A 13,866-nucleotide genomic window follows, 5' to 3' on the forward strand; every position below is an offset into this window, starting at 1 on the left:
TTCTTTGGACCCCGTCTATACCCCATAGTACTAATGTGTCTCCAATATCCCTTATGGATGCTGGAGAAAAAATGAATTTATTTCATTTTGGAATAAGGCTGTAACATAACAAAATGTGGAAAAAGTGAAGCACTATGAATACCTTCCGGATGCACTGTATTTCCATGACCAATATGTCAAGTAGAACATTTTTCATACCTGACTGGGTATCTCAATAAGGATATATCTCTGTGCAGATGCAAAAATGTTTTATATATTCTCTGGTAGTTGCTATATATACACATTTTGTATTTATTGTTTTGTGAATATGCTTTACTACCCTTTCATACAAGTTGGTAAACACGTTTGTAGCCTTAGGGAGGTATCCTATTAGCAGCGGTAATATGTTCGCATGGGGCTAATCTATTGGGGCTATCCTATTAAGCCCCCCCCCCCCCCCCCCCCCTCCCTGATGGCAGCAGTTCTCGTGGATTTTGCATAATCCGCTATAAACGGGCTGCCGGAGTCACGATAACACATGGGATCGGGGAATTATCCCTGATCCCATGTGTTTTTGCATGATCGCGGGTCCTAATTGGATACCGCGATAATGACCATCGGTCATTAATCGCAATAGCCGTTAATTTTCACCCACTGAAAATAGTTTGCAATTAATAGGAAACCCCCCTAGACATCATGGGTACTCCGGTATTGTTTATTCACACCAGTGTGTCTTGTTTTGTTATGGCATCTGACAAAGGGATTTGCATTTGCCCCATGATATATTTAGTGATGCCAATTCAAGCTGTAGAAACATTAGGCCTTATTCAGACTTGCACACAAACTCAGATGGTGAGTAGAGTGCACATTCGCAGAGACCTGTTCTGTGTTGCTACACGGGGGCAGCATATTTCCATTTGTTTGGGCATCAGCATTCTAACCTCATAAGACACAATTATGCTGAGGTATAAAAAAACATGGTTACATTTTTAGTAAAAGTTGGATACAGACCTTGATTCAGTATATTAAAGCACTCACCCATATATCACCTTCAATCTTGCGAATAATGGTCATGTGCCTATTACCATGAGTGATATCTGTGTACACCGGAACATTGTGCATCCGAGATCGTCTTACAATGTAAGGGAGATCTGTGGGGGTGTTGTCTGAGAGGGAAATGAAACAAAGATTAGAACTGCAGACTCACTTCTTATACTTAACTTTACAAACATATGGGAAAGAACACTGAGACCCCGAATACACAATTCTAGCTACACAGACTATGCAATATACACCGATCAGCCATGATGTTAAAACCACTGACAGGTGAAGTGAATAACATTGATTATCTGGTTACAATGACACCTGTCAGGGAGTGCGATATATTAGGCAGCAAGTGAACACTCAGTTCTTGGAACTGATGTGTTGGAAGCAGGAAAATGGGCAAGTGTAAGCATCTGAGCATCCGACAAGGGACAAATGTGATGGCTAGATGGCTGTGTCAGAGCATTTCCAAAACGGCAGGTCATATGGGGTGTTCCCAGTATGCGGTGGTTAGTACCTAGCAAAAGTGATCCAGGGTAGGACAACCAGTGAACCGGACAGGGTCATCGGAACCCTGGGCTCATTGATGTACATGGGTAGAGAAGGATAGCCCAGTGCTGTAGCACAAATTGTTGAAAAAGTTAATACTGGCTATGATAGAAAAGTTTTAAATACACACAGTGTATCACAGCTTGCTGCCTAGTTGTAGAGAATTCAGAATGTCCATGTCGACCCATATCCATCACCAAAAGCACCTACAATAGCACATTAGCATCAGAACCGGACCATGGAGCAAGCAGTGTAAGCAGGTGACCTGATTGTATGAATAACATTTTTTTTTGTACATTATGTGGACGGCTGGTGTGTTTACCTGGGGAATATACAGCACCAGGAGGCATTATGGGAAGAAGGCAAGATGGCGGAGGAAGCTTGATGCTCTGGGCAATGTTCTGCTGGGAAACCCTGGGTTCTGCCATTCGTGTAGATGTTACTTTCACACATACCAGCTACCTAAACATTGTTGCAGACCAAGTACACACCTTCATGGCAATGGTATTCCCTGATGACAGTGCCCTCTTTCAACAGGCACCCTGACACACTGATTAGGGTTTGTGGAGAAAAAGAAACAGAGGAATCTGTAATATTGACGCACTAAGTAGAGGTATTATTAAAATATAACTTTTATTAGATATACATTAAATTATATTCTGAATCATTGGTCCAGACTACAGTGAAACATAGAGTTAAAAAATTGACAGTACTAACATATATGTGAATAAAGAGATGAAAAATGTGAATAAAGATTTTTTAAAAAATGTGTCCACGTGTGTTTTAGTATAGGGTCTTATTTAGTAACCGTATGGACATACTGGTGCCAAAATCTATGATCTTTATTGTCCCAAATGGTCTATCCCCACTGAATCCGTGTTCCTAGATCATAAATCACTAAACTATTATTTAAGAGTATATTGATTCTATTTTTACACACATATTTTTGTTAGGATCCTGAGATTGAAGTGATATTTCTTCACTTAGAGCTGATGGTAATATGGCAGTTCCCGTATTCAAGTTTCACAGCTCACACTTATCTCTGTACTTGGCTAATATTCAATTATGCTGGAAATATCAGCACTATATATTGCTTTCCTTAGAGGTATGCCAACCCCAATTATATTGGAAAGCCAACTATTTATCAGTACAGGACATCACTTGCATAGCCCACACTGTTAAAGGGAGTGACCCTTATTTTTTCAGTGTGATTGGGCTGCCCCGTAGGGATATAATGATCCAACTTCTTATATATATATATATATATATATATATATATATATATATATATATATATATATATATATATATATATATATATATATATATATATATATATATATATATATATATATATGTATATGTATAGTGATATTGATCTAGGTTCAGTGGTTAATAATATGGATAGAATCATTCATTAAATGGCAGCATATGCCCTCCCACTTATGTGAACGAGGAGGATTTATTTTAATTTATAATGCCAGGTAATTCGAATCTATACACATTAAATATAATAATATGTGGAAAAAATGGATCTAACCTATCAAGAAGGATTTATTAATATGGATGGAGACAAAACACAGCACAAGGTCTTCAATTTCAAACTTTGTTATGGCACATAAATTAAACTGTGCTGTCTCACTGACAGTGAGCGTAATTATTCAGCTGCCAGCTGGCTTATTGATGTTGCCAGTGAGATTGTTACAATGTATTGAGTTAAGTATGGCTGTGGAGTATGTTGCAATTCTCTTGTTCTCATATGTTTTCAGTCGTGTTTGTTACAAAATATGACATTCCACTTAGAACAAGAGACTGCTCACATCACACTGATAAAATGGTGCAAATATTGTAATTTGCACAAATGCTTAAGTAGCTGGTGCTATTCCAGTGTGTTATACCATATATAGCACTTAACAGCTATCTATTGCATATTATATATGTTCCATCCAAGACTATTATGGCATACACATTCATTTATTTAATTTTAGTTTGTCTTTTAATTTTTTAATGTGTAGCTTAAAATCCTATAAGACTCTGTTAGATCAATCCAATGTGAGAGGCTCACATTGGTATCTATTCCTCCCGTGTCAGTGGTCCGTTATCCACTGGCATTATTGGCATGCACTAATCACTATATGCCTTCTCATGCCTTCACTAATAATGAAGCCTGGTCTCATTCATAAGTGGAAACAGTTTTAGCAGTTTTAACAATTAACAATTATATATATTAAACATTCCTATATGTATACACACGTGGACACACTGTGCCCAACACGCGTGTTTCACTGCGCTATTGCAGCTTCGTCGGGGAGCAAAAACCCAGACGAAGCTGCAATAGCGCAGTGAAACACGCGTGTTGGGCACAGTGTGTCCACGTGTGTATACATATAGGAATGTTTAATATATATAATTGTTAATTGTTAAAACTGCTAAAACTGTTTCCACTTATGAATGAGACCAGGCTTCATTATTAGTGAAGGCATGAGAAGGCATATAGTGATTAGTGCATGCCAATAATGCCAGTGGATAACGGACCACTGACACGGGAGGAATAGATACCAATGTGAGCCTCTCACATTGGATTGATCTAACAGAGTCTTATAGGATTTTAAGCTACACATTAAAAAATTAAAAGACAAACTAAAATTAAATAAATGAATGTGTATGCCATAATAGTCTTGGATGGAACATATATAATATGCAATAGATAGCTGTTAAGTGCTATATATGGTATAACACACTGGAATAGCACCAGCTACTTAAGCATTTGTGCAAATTACAATATTTGCACCATTTTATCAGTGTGATGTGAGCAGTCTCTTGTTCTAAGTGGAATGTCATATTTTGTAACAAACACGACTGAAAACATATGAGAACAAGAGAATTGCAACATACTCCACAGCCATACTTAACTCAATACATTGTAACAATCTCACTGGCAACATCAATAAGCCAGCTGGCAGCTGAATAATTACGCTCACTGTCAGTGAGACAGCACAGTTTAATCTATGTGCCATAAAAAGTTTGAAATTGAAGACCTTGTGCTGTGTTTTGTCTCCATCCATATTAATAAATCCTTCTTGATAGGTTAGATCCATTTTTTCCACATATTATTATATTTAATGTGTATAGATTCGAATTACCTGGCATTATAAATTAAAATAAATCCTCCTCGTTCACATAAGTGGGAGGGCATATGCTGCCATTTAATGAATGATTCTATCCATATTATTAACCACTGAACCTAGATCAATATCACTATACATATATATATATATATATATATATATATATATATATATATATATATATATATATATATATATATATATATATATATATATATATATATATATATATATATATATATATATAAGAAGTTGGATCATTATATCCCTACGGGGCAGCCCAATCACACTGAAAAAATAAGGGTCACTCCCTTTAACAGTGTGGGCTATGCAAGTGATGTCCTGTACTGATAAATAGTTGGCTTTCCAATATAATTGGGGTTGGCATACCTCTAAGGAAAGCAATATATAGTGCTGATATTTCCAGCATAATTGAATATTAGCCAAGTACAGAGATAAGTGTGAGCTGTGAAACTTGAATACGGGAACTGCCATATTCCCATCAGCTCTAAGTGAAGAAATATCACTTCAATCTCAGGATCCTAACAAAAATATGTGTGTAAAAATAGAATCAATATACTCTTAAATAATAGTTTAGTGATTTATGATCTAGGAACACGGATTCAGTGGGGATAGACCATTTGGGACAATAAAGATCATAGATTTTGGCACCAGTATGCCCATACGGTTACTAAATAAGACCCTATACTAAAACACACGTGGACACATTTTTAAAAAAATCTTTATTCACATTTTTCATCTCTTTATTCACATATATGTTAGTACTGTCAATTTTTTAACTCTATGTTTCACTGTAGTCTGGACCAATGATTCAGAATATAATTTAATGTATATCTAATAAAAGTTATATTTTAATAATACCTCTACTTAGTGCGTCAATATTACAGATTCCTCTGTTTCTTTTTCTCCACAAACCCTAATGAATGTACACTGCAGTTGACAGCACCCCCTGTAAATATAGGATATTATCTGTTATTTGATAAGAGGGGCTCCTTTTTAATGGATGTGAGGCGATGAACCTCACACATCCATAAAACCTGGAAATTGTATTGAGTGTGCAGACACTAAACCCATTTACCCTGACACAATGCAAAGATTGTTCGGGAATGCTCTGAGGACCATTGCAGAGTGGAAGTTGTTAACTTGGCCTCCAAATTCCCCAAATCTCAATCCTATCGAGTATCTGTGGGATGTGCTAGAAAAAGAAATCTGAGCCATGGAGGCCCCCCCACCCTGCAACTTACAGGACTTAAAGGATCTGCTAATGTCTTGGTGCCAGACACCCAAGGACATCTTTTGAGGTCTTGTGGAGTCCATGCCTCCATGTGTCAGAGCTGTTTTGGCAGCATGAGGGAGATCTCCACAAATTAGGCAGGTGGGTTTAATGCTATGGTTGATCTGGGTAATACTTTCAGGAGTGCCATGGGTGGTCATGGGTACCATAAGGAAGCCTTAACTATACAAAGAAACATCAGATGAAGCAACTCCCATGAAAATTTGTATCTGTGAAAACATCAGGTCTCTGCAAGCTTGCATTTTCTGTTCATCTAACACAGCAGAAGGCTAAAATATGTTTGCCCATTGAAGCTGTTGTGGAGACATCATTATCAAACCCAACTTCCTACACATATACAAAATATATATATATATATATATATATATATATATATATATATATATATATATATATATATATATATATATATATATAGGGTTAAGACAGCGATTTTTGTCATTCCTTCAAGGAGGATCAATCATCATGTCGATATGTGACTGAAATGAATTGTTACCAACACCAATATTTGTACGAAACATTGTTGATTGTCACTTTGGACATATTGTGATACAACTTATTTTACTGTATTTTATTAAATAAATAAGTCTATTTCTCATGATTTTTTATTGTATAAGTGAAAACTCTTGATATACCAAAGAATATCACCAGCTCCCTGGGGAAACTTTATCTTTTTTATTCATAACCATTGTACCCTGTCTAACAGGGGGTACTTCCCCTATGGTGTAGCTCTTCATATCTCTAGCGCGAGAAAGGTCTTATACTTTTTCGACATATATATATATATATTATATATATATATATATATATATATATATATATATATATATATATATACATACACACACACACACACACACACACACACACACACACACACACACACACATATATATACGTAGAGGAGTCAGAACAAACAAATGTTCAAGACAAGACATGGCACTCCAGGACTTGGTATAAATTATTTTTAATATATCCACTTAATCAACGACCTGCATCACTCCAAAAGCCAGCATGTTACAAACGATGCAGCATTTCGGGTCACGCGGGACCCTTCCTCAGGTCGTGCTAATGCTTCTAACAAACAGATGAAGAGATGTCATTTATACCAAGTCCTGGAGTGCCATGTCCTGTCTTGAACATTTGTTTGTTCTGACTCCTCTACATATTTGATTTTTGGACAAAGGCACACAGGCGGTTGGACATTACTGGGAGTGCCGGATTATCTGGACATTGTATATATATGACAGGTGAGAACCCTAAAGAAGTTACACCAGATCAGGGGCCCGGCTGTATGCCACTGGCCTACTGAAAGGTGTACCCTACCATATCTAAACAAACAAGCACAGTACCTTTAGGGGGGATCCACCCAGATGGAGTGATTTCTGTATGTTTTGGTGGTTTGGGGACTTTAGTAGGTGGTATGAGACGCTCCACAAAGTGAAATTCTTCTTGGGATTCTATAATGCCCGGATACTGAGAGGTCACATTGGCAGCTGGCCTACTGCATGGGCGCTGGAAAGAAAAAGAGGTTAATAGCACGGAAGGCCCATGCATTAGGTTCCCAATTGTCCAGCTGAACAACTGGATCATACTTGCTGCAGACTGTCGGACATCCCTTGAATACAGGCGGCACAATGATAGGTTTTCAGAGAGAAACAGACTGCCTAGCTTACTCAATACATACCGTATATACTAGAGTATAAGCCGACTTTTTCAGCACTTTTTTTGTTCTGAAAAAGCCCCTTCGGCTTATACTGGAGTCAGTATAGGAGGGACAGGGAGGGCACAGCGCGCGGCTCTCCTGTGTCCCTCCTGCGTGCGTGTCTTAAAGGAAGTGCATGGACCGGCACTTCCTTTAACACACACACACGCCGCTGCCACCGGAGACGCAGGAGGGACACAGGAGAGCCGCGCGCTGTGCCCTCCATGTCCCTCCTTCAGAAGACAGCCGCTGCCGCCGGAGACGCAGGAGGGACACAGGAGAGCCGCGCGCTGTGCCCTCCGTGTCCCTCCTTCAGAAGATGGCGCGGGAGCGATGGAGGGTAAGTAACTCGCACTGTGGGGCATATCTGGCAGCATGAGGGCACATCTGGCACTGTATCTGGCAGCATGAGGGCACATTTGGCACTGTGGGGCATATCTGGCAGCATGAGGGCACATCTGGCACTGTGGGGGCATATCTGGAAGCATGAGGGCATATCTGGCACTGTGGGGCATATCTAGCAGCATGAGGGCATATCTGGCACTGTGGGGGCATATCTGGCAGTATGAGGGCATATCTGGCACTATGAGGGCTGTGTACGGCTAGAGCTGCATTTCCCACCCTAGGCTTATACTCGAGTCAATACGTTTTTCCAGGTTTTTGTGGTAAAATTAGGTGCCTCGGCTTATATTCGGGATGACTTATACTGTAATATTAATCTCTTTATTAATGAGGTAGATGACAGACAAGTAAAAAGTACATAGTGTTCACGTTAGGGTGAACTTTGGTCAGGGAGCTGGGTGGAAAGGGGTGAACTTCTGCTCATGCCACAGGCGCACACGTTTCCAGAAAGGGGGCAGGCTCTCATCACATGGCCCCTGTTAGTCACTCGTGGGGGCGTGCCCCCAAGCTCTCTATTCACCGATGGTGAGCACTACACCGCAACTTTTATCTTCTGCAAGATTAGGCCATTCAGGTTCAGTCGAACAATGTAACAGCAATGTTCTACATAAACCGACAGGGCGGAACGAAGGGCAGAGCGGCAATGTCAGAGGTAACAAGAATCCTCCTATGGGCAGAAAAGCACGCGGTGGCGCTGTCAGCAATCTTCATTCTGGGAGTGGACAACTGGAAAGCGGACTTCCTCAGCAGACACGATCTCCATCCAGGAGAATGGGGCCTCCATCTGGAGGTATTTGCAGAGGTAACAAGCTGATGGGGTGTCCCTCAGATAGACATGATGGCCTCTTGCCTCAACAAGAAGCTTCGGAGGTACTGTTCCAGGTTAAGGGACCCACAAGCAGTGGCGGTGGACACCCTGGTAACTCCGTGGGTATTCCAGTCAGTGTATGTGTTCCCTCCACTTCCATTCATACCTCAAACTAATAAAAAGAACAAGAGTTCAGGCGATCCTCATTGCTCCGGACTGGTCAAGAAGGGCTTGGTACACGGATCTTCTGGAATTACTGCTGGAGGATCAGAGGCCTCTTCCTCTTCGCGAGGACCTTCTCCAACATGGGCCGTTCCCCTATCAAGACTTACCGCGGCTACGTTTGACAGCATGGAGGTTGAACGCCAGATCTCAGCTCGGGAAGGCATTCCAAAAAAGGTCATTCCTACCCTGATACAGGCTAGGAAGGGAGTAACGTCCAAACATTACCATCGGATTTGGAAAAAGTATGTATTTTGGTGTGAATCCAAGAAGTTTCCTGCGGTGGAGTTTCAATTTGGACGGTTTCTCCTCTTTCTGCAAGCAGGTGTGGATGTAGGACTACGCTTGGGCTCCATTATGGTCCAGATTTCGGCCATGTCCATTTTCTTCCAGAAACAATTGGCGGCTCTTCCTGAGGTTCAGACGTTCCTGAAAGGGGTTCTGCATATTCAACCACCCTTTGTGCCTCCTATGGCACCTTGGGATCTTAATGTGGTGCTGCAGTTCCTGCAATTGGATTGGTTCGAGCCTTTACAGGATGTGGACGTCAACGTTTCTTACTTGGAAGGCGCATCTGCTCGACGTGTATCAGAATTGGGTGCATTGTCATGCAAGAGTCCCTGCTTGATTTTTCATGAGGATAGAGCTGTGCTCAGAACGCGTCAGCAATTTCTTCCAAAGGATGTGTCAGCTTTTCATATCAACCAACCTATTGTGGTGCCAGTGGCTACTGACTACTCAATTAACTCAAAGTCCTTGGATGTTGTGAGGGCTTTGAAAATATATGTGAAGAGAACTTCTCGTCACAGGAAGTCGGTAAGCTCCGTTTGTCCTTTATGATCCCAACAAGGTTGGGTGTCTTGCTTCTAAGCAGACAATTTCTCGGTGGATTAGGTTCACTATCCAGCATGCTTATTCTACGACAGGCTTGCCGTGTCCAAAATCTGTTAAGGCCGACTCTACTCGTAAAGTGGGTTCTTCCTGGGCGACTGCACGGGGTGTCTCGGTTTTACAGCTCTGCCGAGCGTCTACTTCAGGGGTGGCCAGACTTTTGGAGTCGGCGATCTACTTTGAAAGCTTTTGTGATCTACCTAGGAAGAATAATAGCGCGCGCCGCAGGCGTGCACAAAAAAAGGAGCGTGGCATAACCAAACGTGGGCATGGTATAACAAAAAAAGGGACAGCCTTGCTGCACAGAGTGTAATCACTGCCTCACACGAAATAACACATTGGCCCCCACAGGTAAAAACCTCAAACACATATGCCCCCACAGTGCCAGATACACACATGCCCCCACAGTGCCATGTGCCCACAGTGCTAGATATGCCCCCACAGTGCCAGATTACAGATATGCCCCCACAGTGCCATGTGCCCACAGTGCCAGATATGCCCCCACAGTACCAGATATGCCCCCACAGTGCCATGTGCCCACACTGCTAGATGTGCCCCCCACAGTGCCAGATTATAGATATGCCCCCACAGTGCCAGATATGCCCCCACAGTGCCAGATACAGATATGCCCCCACAGTACCAGATATGACCCCACAGTGCCACATACAGATATGCCCCCAAAGTGCCATGTGCCCACAGTGCTAGATATGCGCCCATAGTGCCAGATTATAGATATGCCCCCACAGTGCCATGTGCCCACAGTGCCAGATATGCCCCCACAGTGCCATGTGCCCACAGTGCCAGATATGACCCCACAGTCCCAGATTATAGATATGCCCCCACAGTGCCATGTGCCCACAGTGCTAGATATGCCCCCACAGTGCCAGATATGACCCCACTGAGCCATATGCCCACAATGCCAGATATGCCCCCATAGTAGAGCTCACCGTTGCTGTGTGGCGAGCGCCCTGCTTTTCAGTCTGATCTCCGGCGGTGACGGCAGCGTGTATAGCTCAAATCAGGCGCCGGTCCGCGAGCTCTCATTGGCTAACGAACCGGCACCTGATTTGAGCTATACAGTCCGCCGTCACTGCCGGAGACCAGACAGAGGGGCAGGGCGGCAGGCAGGAGAGGCGCGGCTTCGGGTGGCTGGGCGGAGGATCGCGATCGACTGGTCGCATGTCCGCGATCGATCGACTGTTTGGCCACCCCTGGTCTACTTGGTCATGATCGGGGTCCAGGGGTCCACATTAGTACCATGGGGATGTACCAAAGCTCCCAGACCGGGTGGGAGAGTGCTGAGGTTCCTGCAGAACTGATTGACCAAACTTTAGGTCCTCAGAGGCCAAAGTATTGAACTTGTAGAACTTAGCAAACCGGTTCGATCATGATCAAGTAGATGCTCGGCAGAGCTGTAAAGCCGAGACACCCGGGCAGCCACCCAGGAAGAACCCACAGACCTAGTTGAGTGGGCCTGTACTTTCGGCACTGGCAATCCTGCCGAAGAATAAGCCTGGGATCCTAGAGAACAAACAGCGAGTCAGATTTTCTGTGACGAGCAGTCCTCTTCACGTAGATCCTCTAAGCCAGTGGTTCCCAAACTTTTTTAGTCCAAGGCACCCTTTGGGTCTTCCTGACTTTTTCAAGGCACCCTTAAGCCAAAATACTTACCGAACTGTCCCTTTTTTTAAAGTAGTTGGGTCAAACCAATGTTATCAGTATTTGACTGCCTGCACCGAGGAGCCTGACTGCCAGCGGAGACTGTAAGTATAATCTATTCTATCTATCTCTCTATCTGTCTGTCTGTCTATATATATTCTGTCTGTCTGCCGTAATGTGCAAAAAAGGGGACGCTGTCTGACGTAATGTGTAAAAAAGGGGACGCTGTCTGCCGTAATGTGTAAAAAAGGGGGAAGCTGTCTGCCGTAATGTATAAAAAGGGGGAATCTGTCCGCCGTAATGTGTAAAAGGGGCTCTACCTGGTGTAATTGCATTGCCCCTGTTTTACATTGTGTGGGGCTCAGATGCCGTTTCTTGCACACAGTGCTAAAATGTCTAGTTACGGCACTGTTGCTAGGTATCCATTTCCCTGGCCCTGAGCAAATTCCCCTCACCAGATCCTCTCCAGGGGTGAGGGGGTGGACTTGGATGGGATGGAGGGAGGGGGGGGTAAAGCATTTTGTCGCACCTGGGCCCACCGCTCGCTAGTTCCGCCACTGGTGCAGAGTGTGCGGGCCCCTGGGTCCAGAGGGGGGCCGCACCGCACACACTGCACCCATTTATTCGATACTTACCTTTCCGGCGTCCATTGGTGTTCGTGTGGGCCCCCTCCTCTCCCGTAGCCGCCACCGCCGCTGCTAGCGCACTGAGCACTAGAGATTCTGGCACAGTGCCAGAGTCCACAGTGCATGCACAAGACTCCGAAAAAATGGTGCTGCGCCTATTTTTTCGGCGTCCTGCGCATGCACTGTAGAGTCACTAGTGCTCAGAGGGCTATTAGCAGCGCTGCTAACTATGGGAGATATAAGTCACTTATAGCAGGCACCCCCCTCCTATAGATTTTCCTATGCAGCATCTCACATACAGTATCACATATTAATATTAATATTTTACTCACTTTCTCAGCCAGCTCCTCTGTCACAGCGGCCAGGACTTCAATCAGCCGTCAGGACCCTTGCCCAGCGCACTCCTCGGTCACTCCAGGGCACTTCTCGGCCACTTCAGCGCACTTCTCAGTCACTCCAGGGCACTCCTCGGCCACTTCAGCGCACTCCTCGGTCACTCCAGGGCACTCCTCGGCCACTCCAGGGCACTCCTCGGCCACTCCAGGGCACTCCTCGGCCACTCCAGGGCACTCCTCGGCCACTCCTCGGCCACTCCAGGGCACTCCTCGGCCACTGCAACCTGCTTACACCTGCACCCCCTGCCGGCTGATTCCAGTCACAGGTTCCCCAAAGCACCCGGTCACAACCTGCACAATAACACCTCCCCTCCCCACAGGGTGACTGCCCCAGCACCTGAGCTGGCTAACTTTGGGCACAGCCACAGCACATCCCGCACAAACACCCCTCCCCTCCCCTCTGCGCTGGCTAACTCCACACTGGCCAGCCGCAGCTCTCCTCTTCCTCCCTCCCCCGCTGGCTAACTCTACACTGCCCAGCTGCAAGCCACTCCACACTGCCCAGCTGCAAGCCACTCCACACTGCCCAGCTGCAGCTTGCCGCCTGCACACTCTCCCTGCCCCTGCGCCCTCCCCTCCCCTCCGGGCGCCGGCTCTGTGCACACTGTGGTAATCAGCCTGCACTCTCTCCTTCCGGCTCGCCCCCCGACCCTAACTGTGCGCACTGTATATCAGCTGCTGCCGCCAGCACCCGCTAGCCCCGGCTAACTGAGCGGACTACTCACTACTGTGACACTGATCCTCCTGCTGCCCGCACTCCCCTCCCGAAGCCACATGCGGATACATTCCGCACAGCACGTCCCGGCGCCGGCCACACTGGCCTGCCTCTCCTGCTGCCAGCACTCCCCTTCCGTAGCGACAGGCGGAAGTAAAAAAAAAAAAAAAAAGCAGACAATCGGCTGCTAGGCTGCGGCACCTCTGTCACAGCGCCGCGGCACCCCAGGGAGCCGCGGCGCACAGTTTGGGAACCACTGCTCTAAGCCCTCGCCAGAACCACAATAGGTTGGTTGATATGAAATGTAGACACCACCTTAGGAAAAAATTTGACGCGTTCTGAGTTCAGCTCTATCCTCATGAAAAATCAAATAGGGGCTCTTGTGAGACAACGCCCCGAGTTCGGACACATGCCTTGTGGAAGCCAAG

At 44.6% G+C, this 13,866-nt stretch overlaps 1 protein-coding gene across 1 annotated transcript in view; it reads right to left on the reverse strand.

The window, feature by feature from the left end:
• Positions 1-13,866, reverse strand: part of MRPL49 (mitochondrial ribosomal protein L49) — a 100,993-nt gene that overhangs the window by 75,855 nt on the left and 11,272 nt on the right. Inside the window, exons 2-3 of the mRNA XM_063944848.1 lie at positions 7,368-7,530; positions 1,018-1,145 (exon numbers count right to left, since the gene is read on the reverse strand). Of these exons, the coding sequence (XP_063800918.1) occupies positions 1,018-1,145; positions 7,368-7,530 (291 nt within the window). The remainder of the gene's footprint in view (positions 1-1,017; positions 1,146-7,367; positions 7,531-13,866) is intronic.

This window comes from Pseudophryne corroboree, chromosome 11 (assembly GCF_028390025.1).
Source record: "Pseudophryne corroboree isolate aPseCor3 chromosome 11, aPseCor3.hap2, whole genome shotgun sequence".
Classification (NCBI taxonomy): domain Eukaryota; kingdom Metazoa; phylum Chordata; class Amphibia; order Anura; family Myobatrachidae; genus Pseudophryne; species Pseudophryne corroboree.